The following is a 21,597-nucleotide window of genomic DNA, read 5'->3' as shown; positions in this document are numbered from 1 at the left end:
GTTACTTTGGGCATTTTGTGCTGTACACTCCAGACAAGATCTCTGGTCTTTGAAACACAGGGGCATCTTTTGCCAGAGTGCTGGAGTCACGCCCAGGCATGCTGCAGAACTTGACATTTTGCCTTACAGCTCTACCCAAAGACTCAGAGCTTCTTTATTTCCTTTTAACTGTGTAGAAGTTATCTAAATGAGTGCTTCCTGTCCTTGAATCTGTTGAAACAAACAACTGCTCCTCTTCCCATTGAGCAGGACTGAACTAAATTACCCATCAAAATCTGGCCAATTTCCTGTGGCTTTGATACTTAACTTTCCTTTCCACTGAAGAGTAGGGACCTCGCTCGACCTTATGTTTTGGAGTTAGCATTGACCCTTCCCATATTATTAATATTATTTATTTATATACATGGTAATAAATAAAACCATACTGTAGAGTGCCCAATAAAAAGTGAGCTCTGCTCCCACTTACTGCTTTCTTGTGTATCCTTTCCTTTTATCCTCTATTGTCTCTCAGTTGGGTTCTGGCCCTACATCTCAAATTAGGCTATCAGTTCTCCCCCTTTCTTCCAGAGTGAGCCTTTCAAAATGCAAGCCTCATCCTGGTCTCTCCCATGGCAGGAGGTGGCTTCCATTGGCTCTAGGACTCAATTAAAAAATGAACACTGTGGGCCACAGAAACACTTTATGGTCTGGTCCCATCTCCCTTTCAGCCTCATCTTATACCACTTCCCCTCTTACCCTACCTAGTCTACTTAACAATGGTTTTCTTTTCGTCTTTGGACTTTCTACACTCCCTTCTACCACTAGGCCTTTGCACATGCTGTTCTTTTTATCTGGAAAGCCATTCTCTCCAAAAACATTGAGTTTCTTCTTTTAGCTCTCAATTTACATGTTAGTTCCTTAAAGAAGCCATTTCTGACTTCTAAAATAGTCTGATATATATATATATATATATATATATATATATATATATATATATATATATATATATATATATATATAATTTAGTTTTCAAACATTAGCAAGAAATAAAGAACATTCGGTTTTGTTGTAGACTCACAAATGAAATATTTACTTTCATTTTTGGCTTTTAGATATTTTGTCTCAGTAGATCATGAGGACTTTTTTTATATTTAGCTTTCACAAATGTATTGCTAAAAATAGATCAGTGTGTTCTATTATGAACTATATTTTCATTTATAAAGTATTTACAATATTTACATTGATAATACTTGTCATATGTATGGGCTATACTTAGTAGATAAAAGCTCTACAGAGAAACAGGGAAATGCAGCATTGAAAAGCTTGAATATTGCTGGTGAAAGTAGGGACTCTTTGGTTCTCATTTTTTAAGAGCTAGATATTATAAGCAGAAAATCAGTTTGTAAAAATAACCAATTAGTGTACTTCCTTAGAAAAAGTAAACAGTGTGTCACTTTCCTGTAAAAATAGGTTATCACTTGAAATAGCTGATTTCAAGTCTAAGGTAGGGAAAGTACAAAGTGAGCTGAATATCTTGTGCCAGAAAGTGAGGATGTGCTGAAAGGCTGATGGGGGCATGTCAGAAGGACACTGGAGCAGCTTGAAGGGGCCATAGCTCAAATGAGAACAGTTTGTTCATCAAAAAGGATATAGACAGTAATAGCTTATAACACTGAATAAAAAGCAAAAATTCCTTAACTCCCCAAAAATAAGAAAGGTGTTGAGTAGAGCTCTTCTTTTGAGAAGAATTCCAGCCGTAAGTATAAAAGCATGATAGAGATGGAAAAATCACCAATTTGGACCTTCAAATGTAGAATCAATTCAGCCAGCTATCATCAATGGATGGCAAAACCACCAAGTGAAGGTTTTTGAGGAACAGGATTCAGAGTCTTAAGATATCCCACAAACTGTGTACTATTTCAGAGGGAAAAGTGTCTTTACCTGGGGAATCTAGTGGACACCACTTTATCCAAATGAATCAGCTCAGTGTCACCAGTGATGGGACAGAGTGACGTGTCAGCCTCCTCCTGGCTACACCAGGAAGGACATCATGTGTAGTGTTCTTATCATACATGCTTGACCTAATACAGCTATAGGAAAATTACCTGACAAATTTTTTAAAAAATATATTTTATTGATTTTTTACAGAGAGGAAGGGATAGGGATAGTTAGAAACATCGATGAGAAAGAAACATTGATCACCTGCCTTCTGCACACTCCCCACTGGGGATGTGCCTGCAACCAAGGTACATGCCCTTGACCAGAATCGAACATGGGACCCTTGAGTCCGCTGGCCGATGCTCTATCCACTGAGCCAAACTGGTTAGGGCTTACGTGACAAATTGAGATTCTATAAAACAACTAGTCTGAGCTCTTCAAAATGACATTTTCAAGAACGACAGCAAAAAGGCAGGACACCCTTCCATAGACTAAGGAGATATGACAACTAAAAGCAATGCATGAGTCTTAATTGGATCCTAATTGAAAGAAAGCCACAGCTATAAAGAAAATTGGGGGAACAATTGGGAAATTGACAATGTGGGTTGTATATTAGCTAAGAAAGTTAACATTGATAGGATATTAAGTGTGATGATGGTATTTAAGTGTTTAGGGTGTCATTTTGTTGACAACTTGCTTTCAAATGGTTCAGAAAAAAGTGTGTGTATGTGAGAGAGAGCACAAGTGGGAGTGTTTATTGTGAACTGGGGGGATGGGTATATGGGTGCTTATTAACGGTTCTTTCATCTTTCCTGTACAGTTGAAATTTTTAAAAATAAAAAGTGTAGGAAAAATAGGTCATTGTGGATGTGTCCCAACTCCAGATTTTTATTCTGTCTTTTGGTATTGTGTTTTTATATTACTGCCCCAATTAAGAAAAAACTCAGGTTATAATTTGCCTTTATTCTGTTTTTCTAGATGTGACACAACAGAAAAACTCAGAAATACTTTGGATTACTTAAGATCATTATTAAATGATTCTACAAACTTTAAGCTTATTTACAGATATGCGTTTGACTTTGCACGGGTGAGTTCTCTGGAGCCCATCCAGATGTTTCCCTCTCCTCCCTCCCCCTTCTGATTGCCTTTTGAGGATTGTTTTACATAATACATCTAAGAAGTTAAGTATATTACTCCCAGGACACTAGTTACAGTTTCTTTCTACATGTACACTTTCTATACTAACTGATTCTGAGCAAAAATATAGTATGTTAGCACAAAGCTGTAGTGGCAGACTTTGAATGGCTCTTTCCATTGTCTTAGGCATAATTTGTAAATGGGCATGTAAAAGATAATAGACACTGTTCTAAGTATCTCTTAGATAAGCTTGGAAAAGCTCTTCTCGTGAAACAACAAACCTTCACCCATTGAGTTTATTGGAATGAGCTAATTAGATCTAATCTATTTATACTTTGGGTGCTATATTGTTTTAGAAATTACTTGACTTTTTTTAAAAAAAAATTTAAACTTAACCTAATTTCAATGAACATTATTCAAACGTAATTTCTAATCATTTTGAAAAGTGATCATATTGTTACATAGTCAATCAGGTTCAAGTATGTGACAGTGGTTCTATTGGTATGAAATAAGGTTTTATTTTTCAGCCTGATAACCTTAGGTAGAATTCTGGGTCACTAGTTAGCATTGTGTTCATTCACACACAATCCATAGCTCATACAACTATACTTTATTTAAGGATGGTGTTTTCTGTTGTTTGTGTGTTCAGTGGATTCAGGTGACTAGGCTTTCTTGATTGATTACTTTTTTGTTTGTTTTTTTGTATTTGTGGTTAATCCTCACCTGAGGATATTTTTCCCATTGTTTTTTTTTTTTTTTAGAGAGAGGGGGAGAAGGAGGAGAAGGGGGAGAAAAATAAGAGAGAGAAACATCGATGTGAGACACATTGATTGGTTGTCTCTCACAGGTACCCCAACTGGGGCCAGGGATCAAACCTGCAATTCAGGTACGTGCCCTTGACTAGGAATCAAACCCTGACCTTTAATTGTAGAACCTGTGCTCTAATCACTGAGCACATGGGCCAGGGCTGATTACATTTTTAAATGAATTTTTTATTAAAGCAGAAAACTCAGTTTAAAAAAATGATTTTTTTCCCCCCTACCATCATGCTGATTTTTTCACATTTTACCTGCTTTGACATTGTCGATTCAACACAAAAGATTTATTCGGTGGTGAATTCTGGTGCATCTACAATAATACTTAAGTAGTTAACTGTGGTGTCTTCACTTGTGAATTTTTGCATTTATTGCAACCTTCAAATAAAATGACAATATGCATAAAAATTCTTGTCAGAAATTATATGGTAAAATTCAGCTATAATGTTTTACTGAATAGCATTTGTATATAGAAGTGGTTTGCCACCCGATACTTTTAGAATCAATGCATAGTTTCTAGGATTAAATTTTTTTTACATGAGATTTTATTTTCCTTCCATAGTCAGCTGTTTCTTATTGTATAGGTCAAAATTTGTTTAGAAGCTTTACACCTAGAATATAGGGCTTATTTTCTAACTTCCCTGTTTGGGGGTCAAATTCTCCCACATGTCCACTGCTTTAGACCCACGTTCCACTTTATTCCTCCCTGGCTTCCCATCCCATCCTCAGTCAGTCTCTGGGCCCATCTCCTGAGGGCTCCTTTGGTTGCCTCTTCCTTGGTGCTTCTCCTACAGCCTCGCTGGTTGAGGCCCTTGTTACTCCTTGCCTGCGCTGCTACGCTAGCCTTATTTCACATTCTTCTCATCCAGCATTCACATCAGGAGGGTGTCATTCATCTTCCTTCCACCCAGGGTTTCTTGGCCACCCTCCAGCTCACAGAAGCCTTCAGTACCTTCCCTCTGCCTTTGTGTCGCCTAGTGCTTCACCATGGGGTGGTGCAGTTGCTCCCACAGCACTCTGATAGACAGGGATTCTCTCAGTCTACTTCTCAGAGGAGGAAAGTGGGCTTCAGAGAATGGAGAGATGGGACTATGGTCCCATTATTAATCAACAGTAGACCCAGGACTCACACCCAGGGTCTGGCTTCAAGTCCAGTCTGCAGGTCACTCCAGGCCCTTAATAGTCCAGTCCCAAGCTTCCTCTCTTAGGCGATGCCTGCGTTGTAGTGAAGTTGAATTAGCTGCTTGTTCACTGAACCTGCCACCTGCCTTTTGGCCTTTCTGCTTTCTGTTTTTTTGTCCCACTGCACCTCTAGCTAGAGCCCTATTTGTACTCACTCAGCCCTCTATATTGTGAGGCTTCTAAGCCCAAGCCCCATGCTTCCCCTCTCACATAGCCTTGCCTGCTTCTCCTTGCACTGGAGGGATCAGTGCATTCACTTATGTGGCATTTCTGTCTCCTCTGTCTAGCTTGGCTTTGGAGTTTAGGTAAAGGCCTTAATTTTAATTTTATCTGCCAAATTAAGGGACTATCCCCAGGTACAGCCAGCAGGATTCTTTGCTTTTAAGGAAAGGATCAGTAAATATCAGTGAATTAAGCTGCTTTATGTAATGATGAATAACAGCCACTGTTCAGCTAAATTATGCTATGAGATAAACTTGTTACTGAATCCCGTTTTTGATTTGTTTTGTTTAGCTCTAGCTCGCATGTTTGGAGACACTGTATTTTCATTTGCATTCGGTTAAAATAGTTTCCCCTGTAATTTTTTTTATTTTTTACTCTGGTTATTTCGAAGCATGTTGTTTATGTTCTTTTCCAAGTTTTTAGGATTTTCCAAGTAATCTTTTTTATTATTGATATCTAGTTTAATTCCATTGTGGTAAGAAAGCATGCCCTGTATAATTTAAGTTCACTTAAGTGTATGGAGGCTTGATTTATCGTCCAGAATGTGGTCTGCTGTGATGAATGTTTAATGTGGACCAGACAAGAAGGAATAGTCCCTGCTGCTCTGCGGAACGTGTCAGAGACATCAGTTAGGGCAGCTTGGTGGGTAGTGTCGCGCAGTCTTCTATATCCTTATTGATTTCTGCCTATTCGTTCTATCAATTACTGAGAGGGGAATGTTGAACTCTCCAACTATAATATTTCTCTTGTCACTTATACCATTATTTTTTGTTTCATGTATTTTGAAGCTCAGATATTAGGTAGAGATACACTTAGTATTATCGTGTCTTCTTGAAGAATTGGCCCATTATGAAATGTCTCTATCTCTGGTAATACCTGTTCTGAAGTCTATAGCCACTCCAGCTTTCTTTTGTTTAAGCTTGCAAGATATGTCTTTTTTCATCCTTTTACTTCTAACCTGTTTGTGTCTTTATATTTAAAGTGGATTTCTTATAGATAGCATACAGTTGGGTCTGTCTGACAATATCTGTCTCGGGATGCTTAAACCATTTACATTCAATGTGATTTATGGTATGGTTAAGTTTATATCTCCTATCTTGCTATTTCTAACACCCTCCCCCCCCACCCCCCCCACACACACATTTATCCCATATGGTTTTTGTTCCTTTTTTCCTCTTTTCATGATTTCTTTAGGATTGAGGGTTTTTTTTAAAAAATGATTTCCTTTTATTTCCACTATTGCCTTGTTAGCTATATATTTCTCTGTTTCATTTTTCTTGTGGCTGCTATAGGCTTTACAGTATGTATCTTTAAATTTTCAGAAGTTTTCTGCAAATAATAATTTACCACCTCATGTATAATGCAAGAACCTTTGCAGCAGTATGCTTTCATTTTGCTCTCCCATACTTTTTGCTGTTATTGTCATACATTTTACTTATACCTATGCTATAAATCTGACAATATATTATATTAGTCTATTTAGGCTATCCTAACAAATACCAGGGAGTGAGTAGTTTATAAACAACAGAAATTTATTTCTCACAGTTCTTGGAGGCTGGGAAGTCTAAGACAGAGGTACCGACTGGTCAGACAGATTAGATGTCTGGTGAGAACCAGCTGGCTGTAACCTTACAATATTGCAAGGGAGGAGGGATCTCTCCTGGGTCTTTTTTATAAGAGCACTCATCTCATTCATGAGGGTGGAGCCTAATTAGCTCCCCAAGGCCTCACCTAATACTATCACTTCCGGGGGTTAGGGTTTTAACATGAATTTCTTTTTTTAAAAAAATATTTTTTTATTGATTTCAGAGAGGAAGGAGGAAATAGAGAGAGATAGAAGCATCAATGATGAGAGAGAATCATTGATTGGCTGCCTTTTGCATGCCCCCTACTGGAGATCGAGCCCGCAGCCTGGGCATGTGCAATTGACCAGAATCGAACCTGGGACCCTTCAGTCCTCAGACCGACGCTCTATCCACTGAACCAAACCAGTTAGGGCTTAACATGAATTTCTTATACATAGCATATAATTAAGTCTGTCTGACAATATCTGTCTTGGGATGCTTAAACCATTTACATTTAGTGTAATTTATGGTATGGTTAAGTTTATATATCCTATCTTGCTACCCCCCTCCCCATTGGTCCCAAACATTTAGACCATAGCATATATTGTATTATCATTTTGGTAAAAATGTCTTTTATATTTACCCAAATATATATCAGTTCTGTGCTCTCCATTTCTTTTGTAGAGATAATAGATTTCTATCTGATATCATTTGCCTTCTGCCTAAAAAATTTTCCTTAACATTTCTCATAGTACAGGTCTTCTGATGATTAATTCTCTAAGCTTTTATTTTTCCCTTCAATTTAGAAAAGTACTTCTCTGGATTAAAGATTCTAGGTTGATGGACTATTCTTTCAGTACCTTAATGATATTGCTCTATTGTCTTCTGTCTTGGGTCGCTTCTGATGATAAGCCTAGTGTTGTTCATTATTCCTTTGAACAGAACGTCTTGTTTTCTGACTGCTTTTATTCTCTTCACTGCTTTGCCCAAGGTGATTACAATGTGCGTTGGCATAATTTTCTTTATGTTTATTCTGGTTAAGGCTTGTTGAGGTTTTTTTTTTAATATGTGGGCTTGTTGTTTGTACTAAATTGGGAAAATTTTCAGTTGTTATTTCTTTTCTTTTTAAAATAATATTTTTATTGATTTCAGAGATAGAAACATCAATGATGAGAAAATCATTGATTGGCTGCCTCCTGCCACGCCCCTTACTGGGGATCTATCCCACAACCCAGGCATGTGCCCTTGACCGGAATCAAACGTGGGACCCTTCAGTCCACATGCCGAAGCTCTGTATCCACTGAGCCAAACCAGCTAGGGCCAGTTGTTACTTCTTTCAATATATTTTCTGTTCTTGCTCTGCTCTAGTTATACCTATGTTAGATGCTTGATATTGTCCCACAGGCCTCTGATGACATGTTCAGTTTTTTTTTTCAGGTTTTTCTCCCTTTCTGTTTCTTTAGTAGTTTTGATTACCATGTTTTCTAATATTTTTAAAAAATCTTTACATGCCTTCTAATATTAATATTTTCATCTCTAGAAGTTCCATTTGGGTCTCTTTTTGTATGTTCCATTTCTCTCTTCATCATGATAATATTTTCTTCCTCCTGAACATCCAGAACATATTTATTACAGGTGTATTAACAACTTTGTCTTCAGGTTCCATCATCCCTGCCATTTCTGGGTCTCTTTCTATTGGTTAATTTTTATCTTGGACATGAGTCATATTTTATAGCTTCTTTGCTTTCCTAGAGGTTTTTGTGGGTTTTTTTTTTATTGGATGTTGGATATGATAAATGATTTGTCTTTTTTCATTCTTTTAAATAGTGTTGGATTTAACTTTTTTTCTGGCATATGGTTAAGTTACATGGAATCTGTTTGTTTCTTTGAAAGGGCTGGTTAAGGAAGATTGAGCCCCACTCGGAAAGCAGTGCCCTTTTGAGGATTCTGCTGCTCAAGGCCCTGGATTAGGAGATCCTTCCACTCTGGCTCGTGGAAATACAGACTGTCCGCAGCCCTGTGGGAGCTCTGGGAAGTCCTGCTCACTCTTTTGCAGTGGTCTTTCCCCAGACTCAGACTGGGGAGACACTGCAGAGCTCCGGATTTCTCTCTGTGCAGCTCCCACTTGGCTGGTATTTTGAACCACAGATTGTAGCGTCTTCGTCCCCTCAGACTCTGTCTTTTCCAATTCAGCAAGGTTGCCGGGCTGGGTTTGGGTTCCCCCTTCATGTCTGTGGCCTGGAGACCACCTCCACACAGTAAGCTGGTATCACTGTAGGGCTTACCTTATCTTACCTTTTTCTCGGGGGTCACAGTCCTGTGCTGCCTGTTGTCCACTGTGTGAAGTGAAAAGGGAGATCTAGTTCCTCTAACTCCATCTTGGTTAGAAGCAGAACTCAGCTTTTTATCCCTCCAATCTCTTTTCTACAAAAATGAGTCCTAAAGGTGGTAACTAATAACATAACAGATCTTTGAAAATCAAACTTGTAATGGAAATGAAACTTTCTGATAGTTCACTATCCTAAGCATTGTCTATTGGAAATAACAATGGCATATGTTAAATATTACACTTTAATATACTAGGAAAGAAACTATAGTACAATACCAGAATATGATAAAATGACCCCTTTAACATCTCCACCCAGATTGTAGTTCTAAGGGTGTGATCATTTTTTTTCTTCATCTTCAAATTTTATAGCCAATTAAAAATAGTATTTGGCTATCAAGTTATATTCTTTTTCTCCTAATATATTTTGACTTGCATTTATTTATAGTGATATGGATATCATAAACGCATGAAACTTTGCAGCTAACAGAAACCGTAAGAAGTCATCTGGTCTAGTCTTGTCATTATGCAGGTGAACAAACAGAGCCAGAGTGGAGGGGACAACATGGCCCGAGCTCTGTCCTTGAGGTGCAGGCCAGAACCCACCTCACCTTCCCTGACTCACAGCTGTCCCCATCCTATGGGATCTTGTTAAGAGGAAGATGGTGGGATATAAATTCCAGGGCTGAAATGGCCAGTTCTCTCATTCCAAGTGGAATTTTGTCTCAGTATATTCATGCATAGGGTTTTTCCTCCCTATATAATTTTTATTTATTATGTAAATAAATATTGTTGTATGAATTCATTTAACTAAAACAGCCATTTTTTTCTTGATTCTCCTTTTTGAAAGGACCTGGAGAGTTTTAAGAATGGGCAAAGAGAATGATATAAAAGACTAAATACAGTATTTTTTTGTTGATCTGGGGATAATTGTTAAGTATCAGTTAAATTTGATATTTAACAATTAATTCTCTGTGTTAGATGCAGGGTACTATGCTGAAGTCCCGGAGAGAGTTGAGACTTGGAACTTTGAAAAGGATAAATGCTGGGCTGATAGCAGCAGCATCTTGGCCCGGCCAAGAGTAGACACCATGAATTTATAGTGACACTGCTCTTGGATTCTGTTCTAATGGTGTGGTCCAGCTCGATGCGGACAGGAGAGGATAATGGGATGGACTGAGAGGGAGAAGTGTGTGGGCGGAGGGCAGAGGCGAGTTGAGAGGAGCCCTCCTAGAGTTATTGAGAGGGATCCAGATGAAACGAGGGTGACGTTAGGAGAAGCTGGGAGGTGGAGAGAAAGGAGGACTTCAAGGTGAGCAAGAGGAGAATGGGAGACTTCTGTGGTTGCAGGGAGTCTGCTTTGTCCTTGACACAAAGCTTTAGGAAGAAGCTGTAAACAGGGCTTTCTGGAGGCAGAACTCGGCCATCCCTTGGTGCACTCACTTCTCTAGCACTAGGTACTAGTGCTGCTTCTGTTTACTGTATCTGAGGAGGTGTTTCTGGAAGATGGAAGAGCTCACGCATACTAAAGTTAATGAATTTTCTTTCTCTAAGTAAAACAATAGCTTAGTCATTTCAATTTAAGCCAAAGTGATTGTGGCTGTTACTCATATAATTTGCTAAGGAAAATCTGCTGGGTCTTCTGTTCATCAGAGAATTCTGCCTGACTCTAACCTCAGTCTGTTAGGACTATTTTGATTCACATCCTCTTCTAATTTGAGTCAGTTTCTCACTTCTTCACTACTGTATTTGTCAATCTGTTTGTTTTCCTCTCCACACAACTCTCGCAACACACCACACACACAGCTCTCTACTTCTTTCTCATATTTTTAGTTGGAAATTACAAAGGAAAGAAAAAGTAGGTTAGGTGAAGACAAGAGTAGGGAGAATATGGTCATCTGATCCCAGGTCTGTGACCCTGAAAACCTTGGCAGTTTTATCTTTAAGATCACTCTTTGTTTATAATGTATGTAAAGGTTGAGTCACTACGTTGTACAACTGAAACTAATACAATATTGTGTGTCAATTATACCTCAATTAAAAAATTACTCTTAGTTATTCCAGACACAGATTTGCTCAGCAATTACTTATAAAGCTAATTGGACTGTGTGTGTTTATATTTAAATCTCTTTTTCCTCATCACTTCTCAGGGAAGCAAGGTGGTCCACAATGAAGGTTTGGAATGAGATTTCCAGGTTCAAGTCCCAGCTTTACCACTTAGTGTCATTTTAACCCCCTTGCCTCAGTTTTCTTATTTATAAATCGGGGCTAATAATAATGCCTATCCTAAAAGGGTTGTTGTATTAAATGAATTTAAGTATAAGGCACTTGGAACAATTTCTGACTCAGATTAAATTCTCAATAAAAGTTAACCATAGAATTAGAACTAGTTGTTCAAATTATTACTCACTAAAATTACTTAGGTGCCTGCACAAAACCTCATTATTTTCCAAGAGTAATGCTTAGTAATAGAATCTCTACCAAATAAAATCATGAGGAAAAACTGTGCCCATTGGCAGATTTTTTTTTCTTTTGTTAAGGAAATAGTTAAGCTTAATTAATTACCTTGCAAACAGTGTATCTGTAAATAATGCTGGATACGTTCTAAGAGCGTAATTATTTAGATTCATTTTTCCCAGTGGGATGATACTCTTGGTTTTTATGACTTGTGTGGTTTTTTAAAATGTATATTAAAAAGGAAGAAACCCAGCTCTCATTAAAAAAACTGATTTAGCTCTAGCCGGTTTGGCTCTGTGGATAGAGCATCAGCCTGTGGACTGAAGGGTCCAGGGTTCGATTCTGGTCAAGGACACATACCTGGGTTCTGGGCTCGATCCCCTGTGGAGTGTGCAGGAGGCAGCCAATCAATAATTGTCTCTCATCATTGATATTTCTCTCTCTCCCTCTCCCTTCCACTCTGAAGTGAATAAAAATTATATTTTAAAAAAATTAAAAAAACTGATTTACTAAATTTTCCATTTTATAAACTGAATCACATTATTTAAGATTCAAGATAGAGCTCTCTGTTTTTACCTGTGTTTGTTGACTTAGGGAGCTGTGTTTAAGGAGAACTGGATTTTCGCTATTTTTTATAATCCCTGTGGTCTCAGATGGAATTCTGTGATGTATGTCATAGGTCTTCATTTTAGTCCTTTTGATTTCACATACCAATTTCTTACTTGGTTGCCACTGTTTGTGAATCATGGTCGCTTATATGTTTTTTGGGTTTTTATTAGTACAACTAATTCTTGAAAATCTTAGGAATGTTTTTCCTGTTGAAGATTTTTTTTCCCTAATGATTTTAATCATTAAATGTCCCCCTTTTCACATACAGGTCTTAAGCTATCAAAGCTTTGTGAAAATGGAAAATAGGTCATCTGAAATAGTTGGGGGCCTCTGAATAGCATATCTGGATACCTAGATGGTTAGAGGTTCATTTTTATATTTACATTTGCATACATACAGTTACCTATTTGTTCATTTATTGTTTCTTAAGTCATTCGCACCATTTAAAGAAAAAATGCTTAGTTTTCACATATCATAGGAAGACTTATACTGGAATAGCCTTACATAAACAAAGGCAGTAATTTATTTTTTTTCATATTAGAACTTCAAATCAGACCTTAGTAAAACGTCATTATTCTGTACACTAGCTATTACTAGTCTATAGCTGGCAGAGTGCATTTATTCCATATACAACACATAACTTCTTAGAATATTCAGAGTAGGATCCTTTGGTTTTATAGCTTTACCACTGAGAGGCCTGATCTCATATGTAAATTAAAATTTATGAAATACATACCAGCACATCTGGAGTCAAGAGATGGACAGGGAGAAAAGTTCCATTTCTTCTTTGACCTTGATGGGCTTGCTGGGGATGCTGATTGACTCTTGACAGCCTGTCTCAAGGTTCTTTCTGCTTAGACTGACCTGGGAGTAGGCGCCTGCCCGCAGGGTCAGTGTTGCAGTACACTGCTGCGATTTCTTGTGAGGAGCTTCTAGATGGCTTTGCTGTACTCTTTGAATGAGTTATGGTGATTATCATTTTTTAAATGCCCTGCTTCATAGCATTGTGGGAGATTCATGTAACTTTTCATTGGGAACTCCTTGGCAGAGAATGCCATTAGGATCATTGCTGTCAGAGAACCCCCAGGCGTGTCTCCATGTTGATGTTCAGTAGCTTTTTGTTGTGGGGTCTCTCATCTGTGTTGTTCCTAGGAATTTTGAGTGTTTCCAATTATGGACTTTTGCAGGTAGCCTCCAATCTACCCACCGGCAATGTTGGTTACCAGCGAGTTGCCACTGTTCAGATCTTGAGTGCATCCATAATATCTCTCTCTTATTTGCTAGGCAGAAGATGGTGGTAGTGATTGAGAGCTGCTGGCTGGCACCCTTGCAGAGCAGGAGTGAGTGAGTGCTGTTCAGCTTCCGGTCCTGTGAGTCTGATGCCTTTCTCCCTGTCTGGGCATCACTGCCAACCAAACATACATCGAAGTCCTTCATGATCATCAGTTTGTCAGATGATTATATTGTTGCAGAGTCTTGTCCAGGTCTTTTGTATCTTTTTTTTCTTTTTGTCATCTTGGTGTATGTCCATTGTGATGGGGACATAGGCGTTGATGATGTGGGGGAAAAGGCACAATATGTGTCATGGCAAGACCAGTCATTTTAGATTTAGTGAATGATTACAAACTTTTCCAAGGGAAAACTTTTCCCAAGCACCAGTGCTGTCAGCCTGGTGCTGTATGGGCTGTTGTTCAACAGATGAACTTCGGCCCAGTCCTGTGGTGCCATGTGTGTTTTCAGCAGTGTACTCATTTTCCATGCGGATTGCTTCACCGTATGGTGTGCTGTTGCCATCTGCTACACCTGTGTTACAGGGTAAGAGGAAGTGTGCATTTCTTGCACAGTGTGTCACAGAAGTAGAACCCTTTGCAGTGCAACAAACCAATGAGGCTTGATTGGAAAAGGTGGACAGTCTCCAGAGCACCTTTTCTCTTGTCCTCCTCTCCATCAGGACTAAGTACTATGGTCCTGAGCAGGGTGCTGTGCATGGCCAAAGGACAGGCAGAGAACGCTGTGGAAAGGACGCCCTACCTGTTTGCATTGGACTGTGGAATTGGGGCACCCCCACTGTCACCAGACTTAAGTTGTGTGCCTGGAACAGAGAAGGGTGATGTGGAGCCATCTTTCCTGGTCTGTTGGTGAGGGTCATTATGTTGTATGTCTGGGACCAAAGGACAGACATATCGCACATCTTCCCGGATCTTCATCTATCGTGTTTGCTGCTGTTGAATGAGGCCTTACATTTGCTGTATTGTTTAAGTCCTTCACTTTTAAATTCAGTGTGAAGGCCAGAAATTCTCTGTGTACTAAAGAGTACTTCACTGCTAGAGTCTTTGGATTAGTGCTGTATTTTATCGGGAGATATGTGTGGCTGCATATGTTGCTGACAGTGATGGTCACAGTGTCAGCCCTTAATTTGGTGTGAACATTTAGATGGGATAGCCAGGAGCTTTCTCCCGTTGTAGAAAAGTACTTTTGCAAATTTCCACTGAAGTGAGACACTGCCTGGAAGCTAGCTTTGGATATATGTAAGGCCTATGGCCCCAGGTCCTCTGTCCATTTACATAGAAACACCCCACCTGTAGTGCTGTAATGAAAATTTGTAAGAAAGTGGAGAATGAGAAATTAGGATCCTTAATGGCAAGTATAAGTGGAATGAGCTTCACGTGCCCATTTCAGGTTTATATACTACTTTTTTTCTGGTTTCTTTATGAAATGTTGTCTTTCCCTTGGTTGCTAGTTAGGGGTATTCTGCTAGGAGAGTTCACGTCCAACAAATCCAAGGTAAGAAGGACTGTAGTAGACAGACTATTTTCTCCCAGAGTGAGTGGATGAATACACCCCTTAGTTGGAGAGAAGCTCCACAGCCCCAGCCTTTATTGTGAGCTGCATTTAATTCCGGTGCTTTTTAGGTACAAGGAAAACATTTACCAACAAAATAAATTATTGGAAAAATGTTATTAAGGAAACCTGATTCCTAAGCATGGAAGTTGAAACCTTTAGTTAAATTAAACATTTAGTTAATTATGGGCTTTTTTTGAGGTGAGCAATTATGATTTTGGTAATTATCGTAAATGTCAAACAGCAAGTGGTTATAGATTTTTATTTATCCTATGAAATAATTGTAGATACTGTTACTACCTAACTAACTGATTTTTGCATTAGAGTGATCATTTCAGTTGACATGAGTCTTTTCACAGTATGTTTCTATAGTACCAGAGTGAGCAAGCCTTCCATTGTTTGATGCCTCCCCGCCCGCACCTCAGTCGTGACCCAGAGATTCTATGGTGTATGATCAATGGCCAATGAGCTGTTCACTAATGTCTTGTTGACGTGAAATAGAAATTTGGATTATTGGAATTTATTATTTGGGGCATCTGGCTCATCCTTGTTTTTGTTTGTTAAACAGGAAAAGGACCAGCGCAGCCTAGACATTAACACTGCCAAGTGCATGTTGGGACTGTTATTAGGAAAAATCTGGCCCCTTTTTCCAGTTTTTCACCAATTCTTAGAGGTACCAAATTGTTATTTTATGGAATGTATTTTTGCTTGCTTAGAATTACCAAGTGTACTTTAACCATTTTATGTAATTTTCTGTTTGTTATACTTTCTGCCTATAGGAATTATGGTGACATAACTGCTGTCAATCAGCAACGACCTGTTCTCTCTGCGGGTGTCTGTTTGAATTTATTGTGTTGCATCGCTCCTGGTACAGATGCATCAGAAACAGCTACTGCTCTGTCCTTTGCTCCTCTCTTGTCCCCATTTTAAAAGCTTTACTTTTGTTTAGATTTCCTGCTCTTTATAACAATAGTAAAACAAGATTTACCTTCCTTTGTGGCTTTAGGTGAATTTCCACTTTTATTAAGCAAAGATTAAAAAATAAGCATCAGCCTTTTTGTTAAAAGAAGTGTGTAATGTAGTCATCTTTACTCTTATCTCCAAGTAACTTGGGGACCAGGAATTAGTTTGAGTGTTAGGCAAACTGACAAAATCTCCTTCAGTTTAATTTTTCTTCACATTTGTATTAGAAATGATCCAGCCCTGTACCCCATCATTGTTCAGTTGCTTTAAGGGTGAATAATAAATACCTTTGAGCTGCTGGTTATGAGGAGCTGGTTTGGGTGTAATGTAATATGGTAGGAGTTTGAAGTACATGAGATGGAGGTTTGAGTTACTAGGGATGTCATATAGATAGCATCCTTCTTGTCCTCCAGCCCCAAACCCCTTCCCTTTTCTTCTTTGCCCCAAACCCCTTTTTAAAATGTCCTCTGCTTGGAAGGATGAAGGTGTTGAGTCTTTGAGGAAATCCTGGGTCTTATCCTGACTCTGGCTTCACTCTTGAAATAATCTTTCTTACAACTTACTTTATGTAATTGTCTGGAAAAACTTCCAACTGATAACGATTCTTTGAGGACTGTTATTTAAAAATCGCTTGTAACATTACTAGCTGGAACTCCTCAAGAAAGGTATAAAAACTAGTTTTAATGTAAGAAGTATTTGTTTACATGACAGTTCACACTACAAGTGATCTGTTCTAATTTCTCTGCCAATCCCGTGAAGTGTTAGCTTTATTTGGAAAATGAGTAGAAACAGGTTCTTGCTCTCAGAGAGTTTAGCGGAATTAGCCTGAGTGTGACGGGTCCTTTAGCCCTAGGACCTTGCCTGAAGCCAGTTTGACTTTGCAGTTCCAGGAGCTCCACCAGCTGGTTCTTGCTTTTAGGTGCCTAGAAAGTGAAACTTGTAGTCTGCTTTGTTCTCTTATTAGTTTGCATTTTTCTTTTAAAAGGAGACAGTAATCCTGTCATTTTCAGCTGTTCTTGTGTTTGCATCCTCAAAACTATTGGATCAACTCTTTGCTTTTTGTCTGCTTGTATTGTTTTCCAGTGTTTCTGATATTAGTGGTTAAGATTAAAAAATTGTTGGATCTAGCTTTTATTTTCAAATGTTTACACATGAACATTGTATTTTAAAATACATATATGGCATATTTCTTGTCTAAGAGGAATAGGAATCTACTCCATGGCTATTCTGATTACTTTTATGACCAAATTGAAGTTTTGACTTATTAGAACAGTCATTTCTTCAGTGGCTAGAGCACCTAGTCTGAGACCTCCTCATCGACTGCTGTGTGTACTTGAGCTCAGAGCTTGACACAGTACATCCTTGTCATATCAGGGCTCATTCATGGAGCTACGCTTTATTTAGCACTTCCTGTGTGCCAAGTATAAATGAAGGGCTTTACGTAAGTTACCTAAATTATCTCTTAATCTTTGCAACACCTTTATGAAGGAAGTGTTACTCCCATTTTATGTAAAAGGGCCTTTGCAGTCTAGAAATTTCACTTCTAGGTTTATAAAATTGTGTTTCTTTGATGTGCTTGTCATTTGTGTTGGGCCCCATAATATTTTTGTAATGAAAGTTGTCATCTTAAGTTCTACTCCTGCTCTCTCTCACCGTCCTCCTAGACTGGTACTTAACAACCCAATGGAAAAAGAGTTAACCTTTATGAACTGTATCAAGTTGATTCATCAGCAATTGACACCGTCCCATTTGTTAATTATGTCAGTAATTCCTATTACTTTTCCCTCCATCAGCAATCAAAATATAAAGTTATTAACAAAGACCAGTGGTGCAATGTGCTAGAGTTTAGCAGAACAATTAACCTTGACCTCAGCAACTACGACGAAGATGGCGCATGTAAGTACCAGCACTGGGTGTCCTCGCACTCTTCACTTTGTGGCCCATTCGTGCGTCCTTCTCAGCTGTCTTGTTTTCTCTTTCTCTCCAGGGCCAGTTTTGTTGGACGAGTTTGTGGAATGGTATAAAGACAAGCAGATGTCCTAGGACTGTATGCATAGCAGCGCGAGAGTCACTGTTACCACAGTTATGTCAACCATTAGCCATAAATTGCTGTTTGTATCAAAGCGCATGCTGCTTTTCTTGCACTGTCTCCCTTTTGCAGGGACGTTTTTGGTGTTTGCTATTGAATGGGCCAGCTCTGCCTGCTGTGTAGCATTATTCTCTTGGAAGGCTGCTTTTGCAGTTTGTATTTACACTACAGATTGGTGAATTTGCCAACGTCCTCACTGTGATTATGTGTATATTGCTGTTTAAATTTTGTATATGTGTATAAAAAGAAAAAGCTTCACCTAGAGATTATTTCTGCAAAAATGTATTGTAAAAATAATTTTTGTGGCATATTTCTAGTCCCTTTTTTCAAATGAACCAATTATACTTTACTTGGTCTCAAATGTAGCATTTCAAAAAACAGAAGAATTTTACCATAAGTAAATGTTGCCAGAATTCACCTTATTGTTCAAGAGGCCAACTTTTGGAAGGAGGTGGGAGTTCTAACTTTGCAGAGGCATATGCCAAATGTAATTGGTTTACCTGGATATTAGCATTTTTAAATGATGAAACTATAATTATTTGAACATGTCACCAGTCATTTCCACCATGCAAGGTATAGGTTTTTCTTTTCTAATGTTAAAAAGCTGTAGTACTTTGAATATAGGTACAAATGAATAAATTAACATTGCACCTTTTCTTTAAAATAGAATAGTTCTGAACTCTTGTAAACTTGCTTTAGCAGATTTTTCTTTCTCTTTTGCATTCTTCTTGGCAGTGTTTGGTCTGCTGATGCTTTCTATGCCATTCTAAGTGAAGCTGGTTTTGCCTCCTCCATGGAAACCCAGTGGTTTACTGGCATTTGATAATTGCAGAGCAGTTTTAGTTGTGGCTTGAATTTTTAGTTAAGCTTTCATGATGTCTAATTTTCTAGTTTTTTTGAAAAAGAACTCTATTATAAGTGAGAGGGGTTTTGTTTCCCTTTTTGTTTCTTTCATGCTAGGCTTTTCCTGGCAGAATGTCCATTGCAGGCAGTGGATAGGAAACCACCAGCATTGCGCTAACTGTTACACGGTAGGACCTTCCCCGGAGAGGCCGCTCGTTACCTGGGTCATTTGTACAGAAAGGTGATAGCCATTATTTATGTGGATGAGGAACTTGTAAACAGGACGGAACTTTTAGGTTTTTGTTTTATGTTTTTTATTTCCCTCCCCTTGCCTTACCCTTTAGGAACTGTGTAGATAACATGTTTTCCCCTCAACTATCTGGTGCTATTGAATGACTAATTTAGTCCCTAAAGTTTTGTGAAAACAAAAAAAGTCTGATGATTTAAACCAAGTAAAAAGCTAATGGTGCATTTGAACCGGTGTGAGCAAGATTCATGATTGAACATGTCATGATTGGAAGAGGCTTGGATTATTTCAAAATCTGGCTGAAAAAATCTTTTGGATTAAATGTGAACCTTTAAATGGCATTCAATGAGAGAAGCACACAGACAATGCTACTCTTAACCACTATTTCACAGTTTCTTTGCAAACAGTGTTCAGATTTTCATATTATTTTTTTCTCTAACTGAACCACCAAAGACAGAAATTTGTATGTATATACAGTGTGTGCACATACACAAAATCATGATCTGGTAGAATTCTTTTTTCTACCAATTAGAAAGGTTTGGTTTGCTGTGAAATAAACCAGAAGTTTGAAAATCCCTGTAGTGATTAAGCATACTTAACCATTCCTTGTTTAGGAATTGTGGAGTCACTTCTACCTTATAAATTCATACCAGTTTGCACAAATTCATACCTGGAAAGAATTGGAGATGTTGATGGCAAGCACAGCTCATGAGACCAATGTGATGAAAGGGGCTCCGTTCCGATGGTGTCATTCCAGTGGCAATTGGCCGTAGGTTCAGCTCTGTGGAGAACTTGATTCATTTTCAGAGGTATCCCGTGAATTAAAAAAAAACACAAAAACACTTAAAGTCAACAGTTCTTAAATTTGTTCAATAAATCAGAAATGTACATATAAATATAAATCACAGATAAGTATTTTAAAAGTTATTGTTAGAGAGTAGAGACTTTAAAACAGCGGTCGCCAACCAATGGCCATGGACCACTGGTGGTCCGTGAGGTCTGAAAGGTAGGCGACTGCCGTTTTAAAGCACTAAGCACAGTCAGTCCTAAAGTAAGTACAGGACTGTTACAGGGCAGGTGTTACATTTCATCCACAAGAACGTTTTGATGATGGGGGAAATCCCAGCTAGAAACTTTCCTGATGTATAATATGAAAGTATTCTAAAGAGATAATCTTGCATATGTAGACAATTCCAAATCTTTAAACTTCCTTGAAAAATAAATCTCTTTGGCCCTTGGTTTCCTTGGCTTTATGCAGTTATTTTAAGGGGAGGAAAAGGGGTCAGCCAGTATAATAAGGTACCTTTTCTTAAAAGCATCCCTAAGTTACATAAAATTGAGCAGTCATCAAACACTTACTTACTGGCTAATGTTAAATAAATTAGGGTGCCTTCTGGTTTTTCTTTATCACCCAGTCCACATCCTTTCTCTCTCTCCACTGTTTTGACCTCCACCTTGCAATAGTATGTTGTGACGGACACTACAACTTCTAGATGTTTACTGTTGCACTAGGTCAGAAAGCTTATTATTTGATTTGCCATAAACACTCACTGTAAAGTTCCCTGCAGCTCTTCTGAAGCATGAACTCTGAATTAAGTTTTTTCTAAATCCGACTAGATAAACCTTCTGGTTTAGCAACAGGTTTCTGTTGCCTCTCAGTCTCCTTTTAATAGTGCTTTTGAGGTTTATACGGAAAGCTTTAAAAGTTTGTTTGTGCCCTTGGTTTTTAATCTTACAACTGCTAAAATACCTCTGTAAGCCTTATCTTTTATTCTTTCATATGTTATGTTGTATAATAAATGTATAGAATTCATTGACCAACTAAAATGTTGGGTGTCTGTAAATGAGACCAAAACGTGGGTTGCTTTTTTTCATGAAATAATTTCTATAATTTCTCTTGGGGGCTACTGTTAAAGGAACAGCAGCTAACCTATAACTGTGAATGCTTCGTGTCGTCAGTATTTGCATTACATTCATAAACGTGTGCAAGTCCTGTGACTCCCAGCTTAACTCAGATACTGTTATGCCACCTGACTTGAGTACAGCAAACTGGTTTTAGGTTTTAATGGAGTTGATGTAAAATGATATCTCTGAAATAAAAAGTATTTGTGTTTGGTTTCAGAACTGAGTGTGAATTATTCTTCCCTGGCTTTTCTTCTAACACTGCTTACGGTAGATTTAAAGTGTTCTGTTTTTTATTTATTTTCTTTTCCCAACTTTTTATATTGAAAAATTTCAAAGCATAGGATAATATAATGCAAGGATAATATAATGAACACCCATCCATATACCTATCCCCTAATTTTCCAGTTTTTAACCTTTTGCTATCATTCTCTGCCACTCTGAGTGTATTTCTCTCTATAAATAAGATATACTTTTTTTCT

At 38.2% G+C, this 21,597-nt stretch overlaps 1 protein-coding gene across 8 annotated transcripts in view; it reads left to right on the top strand.

The window, feature by feature from the left end:
- The window catches only part of DCUN1D4 (defective in cullin neddylation 1 domain containing 4), a 70,525-nt gene extending 49,188 nt beyond the window's left edge, over positions 1–21,337 (top strand). For 6 of the 8 annotated variants that reach the window (XM_059671516.1, XM_059671500.1, XM_059671552.1 and 3 more), the window contains 4 exons: positions 2,896–3,004; positions 15,640–15,744; positions 17,828–17,930; positions 18,022–21,337. In XM_059671516.1, coding sequence (XP_059527499.1) covers positions 2,896–3,004; positions 15,640–15,744; positions 17,828–17,930; positions 18,022–18,077 — 373 coding nt within the window. In that variant the 3' untranslated portion in view covers positions 18,078–21,337. The other 2 variants (XM_059671506.1, XM_059671533.1) reach the window with 2 other exon arrangements.
- The last annotated feature ends 260 nt before the right edge of the window (positions 21,338–21,597 follow it).

Source organism: Myotis daubentonii, chromosome 1 (genome assembly GCF_963259705.1).
Source record: "Myotis daubentonii chromosome 1, mMyoDau2.1, whole genome shotgun sequence".
Taxonomy (NCBI): Eukaryota; Metazoa; Chordata; class Mammalia; order Chiroptera; family Vespertilionidae; genus Myotis; species Myotis daubentonii.
The sequence above is the reverse complement of the archived record's forward strand: the minus strand, read 5'-3'. Positions and strand labels throughout refer to the sequence as shown.